We start from the raw sequence: 12,431 nt of genomic DNA, 5'->3' as shown, positions 1-12,431 counted from the left end.
CGGCGGAAGCAAAGTTGTACACCTAATACTATACATCATAACAATTGCTCACAACAATTCACAGATTCATTATTATATCTGCAAATGGCAGCATTTAAAGGGATTCGAAATCTGATCAATCAGAGATTGGTGCCCCTTATGAGTTAACTCTTACTAGAACATTAGAAAGTAGGTATTCGCGTCCACCATTTTTACTCCTTTTCCTCCTTCTTGCTTTGTCTCCATTCCATCACTGTGACATGTTATGATCATTACAAGTTATGATTTGTATTTGCTATTTGAAATTTTGTAGCTCTTTTCATTCCAGTTTTGCTCTTAAAATCAGTTGAATCTATCGTAATATTAGTGCAGGATCTGAAGAGTATCTGGCGTTCAAGTTACTTCTATATATACAAGATGCCAAATATGTATGTCAATTTAAAGAAAAGGAAATTTCTCATCTGCGAGGAAAGTATAATAATGTTTATTCACAAGTCATGTATTTATTTTATAACAATACAGCAAGTTGTCCACGAATATTATCCGCAGAAAATTTAAATAATCGAATATTTTTTTCTGATCTATTAATACAGCTTACGCTAGGCATTTTATAAATTTTTTTTCCTTCGTTAATATATAATAAATTTCCTTTTCAGTTTTTTTTATGTTCTTCTTTTCATCTCTTAGTCTTATGTAAAATTTTGAAGTGCAGAAATACATAAATATGAAGCTACAAGGTTTCCAACAGCTTAGAAGCTATAATCTATAACAATCATATGTAACGATCATAATCTTCTCAGCGGCGGGGTGACAGAACAGAGCAAGAAGTGGGGAAAGGAATAAAAATGATGGAATGCGAATATTCACGTTTATAGTATCTTACTCTTACTAGAGAGATTCTACAGTACATCTGCGGCTTTCCGTCTCCATTCTCATTGCCTCGCTTGCTCTCTGTCTTTCTCGCTTCCTCGTCATTTCGGTGAAACTTTAAATATAATTTTTTCAACTTTCCCTGCCGAAAAAAGTGGAATTTGATATTGGGAGATAGATTTCATTATACTGTAAATGAATTTATCGGTTTTTCATCTTTAAGGCAGAAACCCCCCCTATACCATAGGCATTCTCCTTTGGAACAGAGCCTGTACTGACAGGGAGGAGGGGAGAGGAAGGAAAGAGAGAGGAATAAAAATAATTCTGTCTTATTTTCAGAACGTTTTCATTAATTTGTTTTATCCAAATTCTTTTATTTACAAATGGCATGCAAGAAACTTCAACATGTGTCTTTTTCGCTTATGACATGACATCACGATCCTATATGGCCGTGGCGACTACTCAGGAGTCTTATAAATTTTTTAATGGTAACGATGAGTTATATTTCAAAAGTGAATTATAACGGTAGTATTATCGTTACCGTGATGAAAAATTGTAAAAGAATGAACAAATCATTATTATACAAAAGTAACGATAATGGTAACGGCGTTATTTCAATAGCTAATGCGTTATTTCCCATACTTTTGAGTTTAATTTGTTCTACCTATCTACGAGCAATGCATGCTTATGGGCACACACCACTTGTAAATACAGACAAACTCAAACTTACACCTATTAGACATTCTGTATACAGTCTTTATATTTGTATATCATATACTAATAAATAATTCATATATGATTGAAAAGAACATATAACATATTTTTATTTAATTATCAAACAGAAGATGCATAATAATCATTTACAATCAATTATTTGAAGAGTACAGAATATCAATCATGAAACTTTTTTCCTAGGATGAAAAGTTAAAAATTTCTCCATTAACTTCACTGATTAGAATTTTCACTTTTCTCTTTCTTAGGGATAAAGTTTCATGATTGATACCCAGATATTTCTGTGTAAAATCAATACAGAATATCCAAATTACAATAGAAAAGTTAGTCATAATTATTACGTTTAGAATATTCAATTAATAACCATAATAAAATTAATTTTTAATATTTATGTGTATATATGTATACACACACACACACGCGCGCGCGTGTGTGTGCGCGCGCGCGTGCGCTTGCATGTGTCGTTAATTCTGTCCGCGCACGCAAACAAAATTGTATTTCTTAATGGCATTCATGAAAACAATATCTCTAAATCATCCATGTCTGATAAAGAGAAATCATCAGATAGATCATGAATGTCAACATTAGGATCATAATCTGCACTGTCGTCACCAGAATCATCTCCATCTCCACCATCCTCATCCTCGCCATCATCATTATTTTCTCTGTCATTTTGATCGTTATCGTCACCATCTTCTACACCAGCGTCCGCATTATCACCATCTATTTTTACAAAATGTAAATAAATTCTAGTTTCACATTTGAACATTACAATTTAATTTACAAATATATAAAAACTTATAGTACTTGAGCAATATTAAGATAGAATAATTAGTAATAGAATAATTAGTATTATGCTCCCTTAAGTCTCGTCCGGATGAATATAACTTGTAGTAATGCGCCTGCGCACGCTTCGACAACAGTGTTTAAAGTGTCCCTGCTGCAAATTCCCATGGATTTTTTCATGGGTTCCTATAGAGGACTATAAGATTCTGTAGGAGTGTAGTTACTTATAAGATTTGCGCAACATGCATAGATATACATAGGACATTCATAGGAATGCAAATAGAGGTACCCAGGAATGTGGACAGATGCCCCACGAGAACTAAAAGGTCTATAGAGTACCAGTTTAACATATAGCAATATGTAAACGTACGTAAGACAAAGGAAAGGTGCCTGAAAATGCCTATAGGCTACCATAGGATGACGTATGCACATCTTCTATATCCTAACTCCTATGTAAACCTACATGTTCCTATATCAAAGTGTAGTATCCTATAGATCTTTAGTTCCCAGGCATCTCTTCCGCATTCCTATGAGTACCTATATTAACTTGAAAGAATAATTCGTAACTCGCAAAATTGGAAGCCACAATAATAGTTAATAAACGAGATATATTCCACGTCAGGTGAAAAAAAATCTTGACTGTCATAAGAAAAATATATACTCATGACTTTTTTTGAGTCACCAAACACACTTGTTTATCACGTAACTTTCAATTTTTGGAGTTATGGAAAAATTATCTTAGATTTTCACGTGAAATTATATTAATTGGCTGTTATAGCATTTTGTGTACACGCTCTTATATGTATATTATAGGGACTATACAGGATATCTCAAAATATTTTTAAGTGCAGATAGAGCGGATAAACTGAACCGAAAGATTCTCTATCATTTTGCAATTTTCGCAATTATTATCCAATGAGCAAAATGTCTAAAATCACGTGACGCATAAGACAACTTTAAGATATCTTTAAGAATTCCTTGAAAAATATCTTTAAAATATATCATAAAGAACTCTGAAAAATATCTTAGTTGTCTTATGCATCGATTTTCTCGCTTATTCGGCAATTTTTAAAAACTATTTTGAAAAATTGCAAAATGATAGGACTTTTCGACTCAGTTTAGTCTATTTTACCTGCCCACGAAAATAAATCCAAATACGAGACATCCTGTTTATCATTTAGGTCCAATTGCATCAATGTGCACATCATTCCTTTTCCCATCGATCCTATAGAAGTCTCTTTTCATGGACTGATGCCATAAATTCCTATGTAAAAAACTTTGTAGAAAAATTTCCTATATTATTCTATATATACATGTTGCGTAAATCTTATAGATATCTATCGTAAGAAATTTAGAGGAAATAGGCAACAGAGAAGCTATCAGTGTTAGAACTGTGTGACTCAGTGGCAGGACGGTAGTTTATTAACTCGAAGACTCCGAGTTCGAGACGAGGAGCGCTCCGATATTTTTCTCTGTTGTCATCAATTGTTTACACTATATAAGCTCTTACAGAATCTCAAGGGCTGCGCGCAATAAAAGGAATAGGAAACAGAGAATAAGAATTTCAACTTACCAGAAATTATATAATTGTGGAATGCACAGTTTCTGTACATAGATTGAAATTCTTATTTTCTATTTCCTGTTCCCTATTCCTTTCATTGTGCGCAGCTCCTTATATAGTCCTCTAAAGGAATCTATAGGAAAAAATCCATAGGAATTTATAACAAGATAGGAGTCTCCTTTCATGGAGACCTGTCGAATTTAGTTAGGCAAACTCAAAAATTTTCCATAGAAATTTGCAGGTATCGCCAAAAATCGAATTTGGCACTTCTGCTTCGCGCGCTATTCTGCCAATTCATTATTTATTCTGTTCATCGTGGAGACAACAGTGTTCCCTTTTCGTAAATCAATACTGTCGTAAGTGTATACTTGAGGCGTTCATGGAATCGAGAGATATCTCATATTACCGCCAGAAGTAGAAAATGCGTGAATTCTTACTTACATGAATGATCGCAAAATCGATCGAGGGATGCAGATCATTGTTACACTCGCACCTCAAAGAATCGACATTTATCGAGAGATCCGTCCACCCGTTTCTGACCATGCTCGCGAGCTTTGATTCGCTCGAACCACCCGAAGCAGTCTACGCTCTCGCGACCAATTCTTTAAAGTTAGGTTGTCGGTAGAGGAAATGTCGCAGATATACGAAAATCCAGTGGCTCTCATCTGTGGTCGAATAGAGTGAGCGCGGCTCCTCCTCCCGCTAATACTATCGTATAATACAGTTATTGTTAGTCGGCCCCGTTCCGAAGACAGGGCGAACTCCTACAAAGGTGCCACCTCACCCACAAAAGTATATGCGACAAACTATTATCCAGCGAGACCGTCCCGAGAAGGGCAATAAAAAAACCCAGCAGCGCCTGCAGGGCGTTTCTACAGGGGTGAGCAGTTTCGCCGCGATATGCTTTGAATCCTCGAGGCGTCTCGCGCCCACGGGGAACCACGAGGAATCCCGCTCATCTGTGTCTCGCCCAAACGCACGCTCTGGGAGGATAAGGGTAGGGAGTGGGGTGGGGTGGGAGGTTAGGATTAGGATTAGATATTGGATCCATCCTTGAAGCTGGGGCAATCAAGTAATTAGATTGCCTCCGCCGTATTGGAGCAGACCGACCTGTAGGGCGCCGACAAACCCGCACTCGCAACAATATGTCACGAGTCGAACGCAGAAGGCGTTTGACGCCAATCGACGCCCAGCATATGATACAATCGAAAACCCGACGGTAACGATCAGGGTAGTGTATCTCAGATACGTTTCTCTTAAAGTGGATATAAAGAGAATGACGCTGGAAATCGCCATTTGGTGTCTTAAGTCCTATCTATGTGATGCAATTTGTCTTAACTTCTTTTTTTGTCTTCTTTCTAACTAATAGTAAGGATACTTAATGACAGAATCAATCAGCATTAGGCAAATGCATACTCGCCACTCTCTTTATACTCTAGTTCCTTTTGCCGATCACATTAGCAGTCGAGTAGAGCGTGGCAGAGCGGACATCAATATCTTCTGGAGATGGAGTAGAATGGAAGCAGAGCTCCTTTTGCCGAGGACGGAAAAATAACTTAAAAAAAAAAAAGAGAACGTAACCGATTTCTTCTGCCAAATACACCATTGCCTTGCTGTTTTCTCAGCCATCTGTGTGTTTTTTAAGAATGGAAATAAAGATCCCTTGTCATCCCATAATACAGATCGCTGAGCGCCTAGCGGTCGAGTAGAATCGAAGATGGCTTCTCCTTCCGCAATTTTACCGAGCGTTCGGATTTTTTAAATCCAAGCTGATAAGCTCGGTAAACCCAGGTGTTACTCTCTAATCTCGTCGGAGATTTTCAATAATCCATGACATTCTTTGGAATTCTTGTAGCACCAGATTCCATTCAGGAAAAGGCTTGTTACAACTTTAGTGATGATGCCCAGTTTAGACTGATCTAAATATGAGGTATAGATTCTCAAGGATAAGAGGGCCAGTGTAATATCGGCGTCGATTGCTCTTGATAAAGGCATCTCTTCCATGCGCTTCATTCTCCAGGAGCCTTCACCGCTCTCAATCAGGATCCAGAAATCGATGCTGCTATTAAACGAAAGATGATCGGTACCTTAGAGATGTTTGTAGAGATCAATTGCTCTACGAAAATCACCCAAGGGAGGGGGAGAGACTAGTTTCTCTCAACATTCCTTCTTATTGAAAATTTTTTAATAAGAAAATGATGCATCTATGATTTGAAAGGCATCCATAGATCCTTTCTATATTAAGTCAAAAGTCTGGCAAATGGCCACTCACTCAATGCTCTCGGGAACTTGAATAGCCGTCCTCAAAGCTTCAGTATTCTAACGGTGAATGCTTGCATGAATTGTTCGAGATCCACCGCTGCACAGAATTTGGCCAAGTCGAGTCAAATGCTAAAGCAATTGTCAATTGTCAAATTTTTTAAGACGATGCTGATCTAGCTATATGAACAAGTTGTGAAATGAGGATTAGCTGGCTGTATCTAAGCAACTATGATGGTACACTATCTAAGTGGGAATCCCTCTCGTTATGCTATTATGAACAGCTTGCAAATGATAGCCGCCTTAGTAGGAGTACTTATTCTTCTAACAGTAAGAATTTAGAAATTGACAGACTGCAGTCAGCATTCATCAACTTCCATTTCACGTCTAAACGTTGGGCAAGGTTAGTACTTGGATGACTGTTTAGGATCACTGCGTGAAATTGACATGCAAATTATCGCATCATCAACAAGATACCTTTAAAACTGACGGCATCCCTGCGCTTGTAAAACTATTGAGTTCCTTAGTAAAATCCGTTCTTTTTTACGCAATAACACGATATTACACAACTTATTGTCTCACTAAAAAGTTTCTAAGAAGGCTATGCGTTTTGCTGATGGTTTACTTCTTTGAACGGATGAAGCATGTCCCAAGGACGTGTACTATAGTGCAAAAATTCTTAGAGTTCTATGAGAAGAAAAAAATGATTTTTGTTTCTTGCAGTTTTTCTGTAAAGTTGATAGTATTTGAATAAAAAATAAATGTCGATAAGTCGGCCGCTATTATGATCCAGCGAATTAATGCATTGCACTATACATATGCACCGACAAATCTTTGGTTAAAGCAACATCTCTCGCTTCTCAGCAGATCTTCGCGATTGGAAGATCTTAATTGTCAACAAGAGCGCTGTTCTACATTAGCAGATGCGGATCCTTTCAATTTAGTACTGAGATGAAAAGCCAAAGAATTATATTATTATAATTGTATCATTGTATGATAAAATCAATCATATTATAATTATCATGCTATTGTACGATAAGATCAATCTCATATTGCCATTCGTTCATATAGTAGCAGCGAAGAGTTTAATAATCTATGCTATCAGCAGCGACTCCAAGAGACCGAACCGGTCTCTTTATCAGATTCGATTATCAAGCGTTATTCTAATGCTCTACATTGTTGGTAGGAACTTTACAGTCAATACCGTACACTTTCCTTTGTGATTTCCGTTCCTCAGCTTCTGGGCCTTCGGATGTTAACAAGTATCTTTATCCATTTCGGACTTAACTCTTCGAAGTTAGAAGTGATTCGCAGATATTTCTTAACTATCTCATAACCAGGGAAATAACAACAATTGAACTTTCCCATCCTCATTACAATCTCATATGAAATCAACTCTAGCTGCAATTAAGATAACAGAATTTATCCATGTAACTCGATGCCTTTAAAAAAGATAACCATCAATTTGGTGTTTCTACTTGTCTTTTACTTGTCTCCAATTCATTGAGCTCAGACTTCCGGATTTCTTATTTCATCCCGCAGCACATGTTTATCATATCAATCATATGTAACATAGTTTCCCAAACTTTTTTGGCTCACTAAGGAACATGACCTTGTATCCCCAGAATTAGCAATGTCCGTCCACAGATTTCCTCGGTGCCTACTAGTAGAAGATAACATCCATTTTAGGAAACTATAAATCATAATTTATATCACATTCGATCTTGTATAACTAAACTAACTATAACTGAACTAACTAAATATATATATATATATATATGTCATTTTCCGATTACTATGGCACGCACGCACGCACGCACGCACGCACGCACGCACGCACGCACGCACGCACGCACGCACGCACGCACGCACGCACGCACGCACGCACGCACGCACGCACGCACGCACACCATATATGTTTGCGTACATTGTGTGTCCATTGCAGTTTCTTTTTACACAATTTGCATCCTAATTCGGATCTAATTATTGACGCCTGATCTCCCTTACTCATTCTCATGCTCTAGTTTCGGTTCATAGATTCCAAAATGTTTCATATATCTATCGAATGTTTTACATTAACACGTTTTAGGGCCTTAGGCCTCCTTAGTGTGCCTTATCTCAGTCAAGTTTCATCCAAATCTTTCGTTCTCAATTGATTTTGAAATTTAAAAAATTAAAGGTTTAAACATATTATTGGGAGTACAAATTAGTTCCGTTTTCCTAAAGATGGCTTCAGCTGTTGTTAATGATTCATAATTTTCAGCTGATTTTGGCGATTTCAGAGAGGTTAAATTTGCTAATAATATTCAGTTTATATCGCTTTGAATTTCATACAAAAATGATTTTTACTGTGTTTGAAATGTCGAATTTTGTGTTAACCAAGCAGCATTTGAGGGAGGTTTTGATTTTCTGCTTTAATTGGAAGAAAAGTGCGGCTGAAGCCCATCGAATGCTTGTGCCCATCGAAGTTTATGACAATATTCTAACTGATAAATCATATAGGGAGTGGTTTCGACGTTTTAAGGATGGAGATTTCAGCATTGAAGACAAGCCTCGCTCTGGACAGCCAAAAAAATTCGAAGACAAAGAATTAGAGGCATTACTTGAAGAAGATCAGAGTTAAACGCAAGAGGAACTTACAGAATCATTGGGGATAACTCAACAAGTTTCTGTACGATTGAGAGTCATGGGAATAATTCAAAAACAAGGAAATTGGGTGCCTTATGAACTGAAATCGAGAGACATTGAAAGGCGATTTTTCACTTGCGAACAGCTAATTCAAAGACAACAGAGAAAAAGTTGTTTGCATCAGATTGTGACTGGAGAAGTGGATATTCTACGACAATCCCAAGAAGAAAAAAATACTACGCTAAACCCAGTCAATCGTTGCCATCGACCTCAACATCAACACCACGACTGAACATTCATGGATTGAAGATCATGCTCTATATCTGGTGGGACCAAAAGGGTCTTGTTTACTATGAGCTGCTGAAACCTGGCGATTCTATTACGGACGATCGGTATCGGTTACAATTGATTCGTTTGAGCCATGCATTGCGAGAAAAACGGCCGAAATACGAGCAAAGACATGATAAAGTTATTCTTCTTCATGACAACGCTCGGCCTCATGTTGCTAAAAGTCGTAAAAAAATATTTGGAAACGCTCAAATGGGATGTTTTACCGCACACGCCGTATTCTCAGGACATTGCTCCTTCTGATTACTGGTTGTTCCGAAGGATGCAGCATGTCACCGGTTCACTTCTTTCACTGAAATTGAAAATTGGCTCCAAAATTGGATCGCCTCCAAAGACGAGTCATTTTTTCGAGATGGAATTCGAAAATTGCCTGAGAGATGGGAAAAAGTAGTAGGCAACGATGGACAATACTTTAATTGATCTGTTCATTCATTTTGTTTTGAAATAAATACACAAAAAACGGACCGAACTAATTTGTACTCCCAATAGTATCCAGAAGATAAACGTCATTAATCTTATTAAAATAAAAACATTCCAATTAAGCCATTTTAAAGATTAATTGTAACATTCTAATTATTCGCTTTGAAAATTAAAAATAATAACTAATTAATTCATTTAAATCTAATGGCGAATTCGGCACAAATGTACTAACTGTTCTAGTGCTGCTCTAAAGATCAGTGCATTTCTTGAACTCATTCAGTTCTTTTGATTGGTCCAAATATTTAGCATTACACTGAGTCTTCATTTACCGAATACGACAATTTTAAAATTACTGAGTAGTTGCGGCAACTTTTTGCAAAAATATGAACATTTTAGGTTCGTTTAGGGCTAGATTTATTTGTCATTTATTTGTCATTGAGGGCTACATTTTACAAGAATTTCAAAGCTTTGCGTTTAAAACTCAAAGCTTTTTTTTCTACATGCTTTTACAACGTTTTTCGCTTATAAAACGGAAGATATTGATTGTATGGAAAAAAGTTCGATATAAAAAATATATTCGAAATACCTAGAAAATGAGATGTAGAACATCGATTGTATGGAAAAACTATTCGATTTTTTCTTCACAAATCTCAAGTTTCAAACATACGCATTTTTTTCTGATGATCTTTCGAAGATTTTCGTGAAGAGAAATGCTGGTTTATAATTATTTTTCCGATAAAATTCTACTTCTACTGAACTATTCTTGCTACTCGAATTTATGAAAAAGGTATATAACGCGCATGAAAAATCATAAACAATCAATTAAATATTTCATAAACTGTTGCGTTTTAACATAATTTATACTATTTTGGATTAATAAGAGGGGTACATTATTACTACAATTTATTAAAAGTTATATGTTATTTAGAATGCTCCTTGCCCCTTATTGCCGAGGGCCGAGCGGCCGAGATTGCCGAGAAAGCATTTTCGGTTGAAACAAGCGACTAGTGTGAGAAGAAGCTATCCTCGTCGTGCCGAAGGCGAGCATATAGATATGGGTTCGTATTTGAATATACGGCTACTGGTTTCATCAGACCGCCATTTGATTCTATCCCACCATCGTCAACGCAAAGTTTTTGGAATCTTAACGCACTGATATAGTGCGTATAGTACAAGCTGAATGAATGCGTGGCACTGAAAAAGTTCGCACTTAATGCAGTTTGCCGAATTCGCTATAAATTTACTTCCAGAATATTAATTATCACTGATTTTTTCAATTTATCATTTTATCTCATCCTATATCATCTCGTATTTCTGCTGGAGAGAATATTTCTGCTGGATGTAGACTTGGAGATCTAATTTTATTTGTTTTTATAGAGGGGCTCAAATCTAATGAGCAAAAAATTTTGAGTAAGATTCTAGCTCGAGTATCCTACAAAATCAGCTCGAGTATCCTACAAAATCAGCTCGAGTATCCTACAAAATTATTTTGATGATCTAACGGGGTTTATTTTCGGATCTGTATTTAATTTTTAAATCCTTCAACATCATTTTTTTCGCGCAGAAATAGAGTAAATCGATGAATCAAAAAGACTAAGAAGTTAATGTTATCATATCTTAGGCTCACAGCAGTAATCACACATCAGCAAACGGTGAGCAAGAGAGTCGCTTTACATCTGATCAAGCGATAAAATAACATCGCGAATCTAGAATCTGCGCTGACTCTTCAACAGATTGAATGTTAATCAGAGAATGATTCTCAACAGAGAATCTGCGCTCTTAGCGTGGAGAAACTCAAATTCACCCAAAAGATAACTTCAACTAGTCTTCTTTATTAATCTTCTTGAATTTTCTCCCCCAGAGAATAAAACAGGCGACAAATCAAGCGTTAAATTACTACAAGTTATATTCATCCGGACGAGATTTAAGGGAGCATCATTATTAGAAACTATTATAATGAACTTATCTAAGTGAAGTTCGATCTTAATTATGATCCAGATGGATTTTCCAACTCTCTTTCATCGGTTCATCTTGAGGCAATTTGCCGCGGAAGCTTTGAACTTAATGAAATGGCGCAGGCCGGGCGGCGTGCAGAAGAAGTTTCACGGCGCGCAAAGTCGCAGGAAAACATCCGCTTTTTTGGCGGTACTTTAAATACTGTTATTGAAATGTGCGCAGGCGCACTACTATAAATTATATGTTATATCCATCTGGACGAGACAGAAACATAATAAAGATTGAACTTCACTTAGGTAAGTTCGTTTAATAATTAATTATAAGTAATCTAAACTTAGTGATAATAATAATATTTAGATATAAAAATCTTAATGATAAATATTACGATAACATAATATTATAATAGAGCTAGAAAGAAATAGAAATCGATCAGAGCGATTAATGGGTGTATGCGCGCGCGTGTCGAGATAAGGATAGCTGATTTGTGTGTGTATGTGTTGATAGGATTGCTAGATTTTTACCATGATGGAATGAATAAGAAATTTACCATGATGGAATAAAGCACATACTCCCGTGAATGTGCAGTATGAATTTGAGTGACATTTTATTGGTTATTCCAGTATCAGCGCTATTATACGCAGGAAAGTGCATATTAGGGAATATTTGATTAATTATTTCCAGTTTACTGTCACCATTGTGCGCAATGTGTGTGTGTTTTATCTTATTAATTCCACTATGATTTTTACAATCAGAGTAGAGAGTGTAAGTATATTGCGTGGTTTTGGAATGAGATTGAATGCGTATGTTGTGGCATGCGAATTGGATTAAATAGGCGGATTGGATTAAATATGTTTGTAAATACATGGTATAAAAATATAAGATATCCCATTTT

General features: G+C 36.4%; 1 protein-coding gene across 1 annotated transcript in view; it reads right to left on the bottom strand.

Annotated features, from left to right (window-relative positions):
- Positions 1–2,092: 2,092 nt before the first annotated feature.
- Positions 2,093–12,431, bottom strand: part of LOC105620809 (protein mahjong) — a 110,914-nt gene continuing 100,575 nt past the window's right edge. The window contains exon 15 of the mRNA XM_012202291.1: positions 2,093–2,304. Coding sequence (XP_012057681.1) covers positions 2,093–2,304 — 212 coding nt within the window. The remainder of the gene's footprint in view (positions 2,305–12,431) is intronic.

This window comes from Atta cephalotes, assembly GCF_000143395.1.
Source record: "Atta cephalotes unplaced genomic scaffold scaffold00029, whole genome shotgun sequence".
Taxonomy (NCBI): Eukaryota; Metazoa; Arthropoda; class Insecta; order Hymenoptera; family Formicidae; genus Atta; species Atta cephalotes.
The sequence above is the reverse complement of the archived record's forward strand: the minus strand, read 5'-3'. Positions and strand labels throughout refer to the sequence as shown.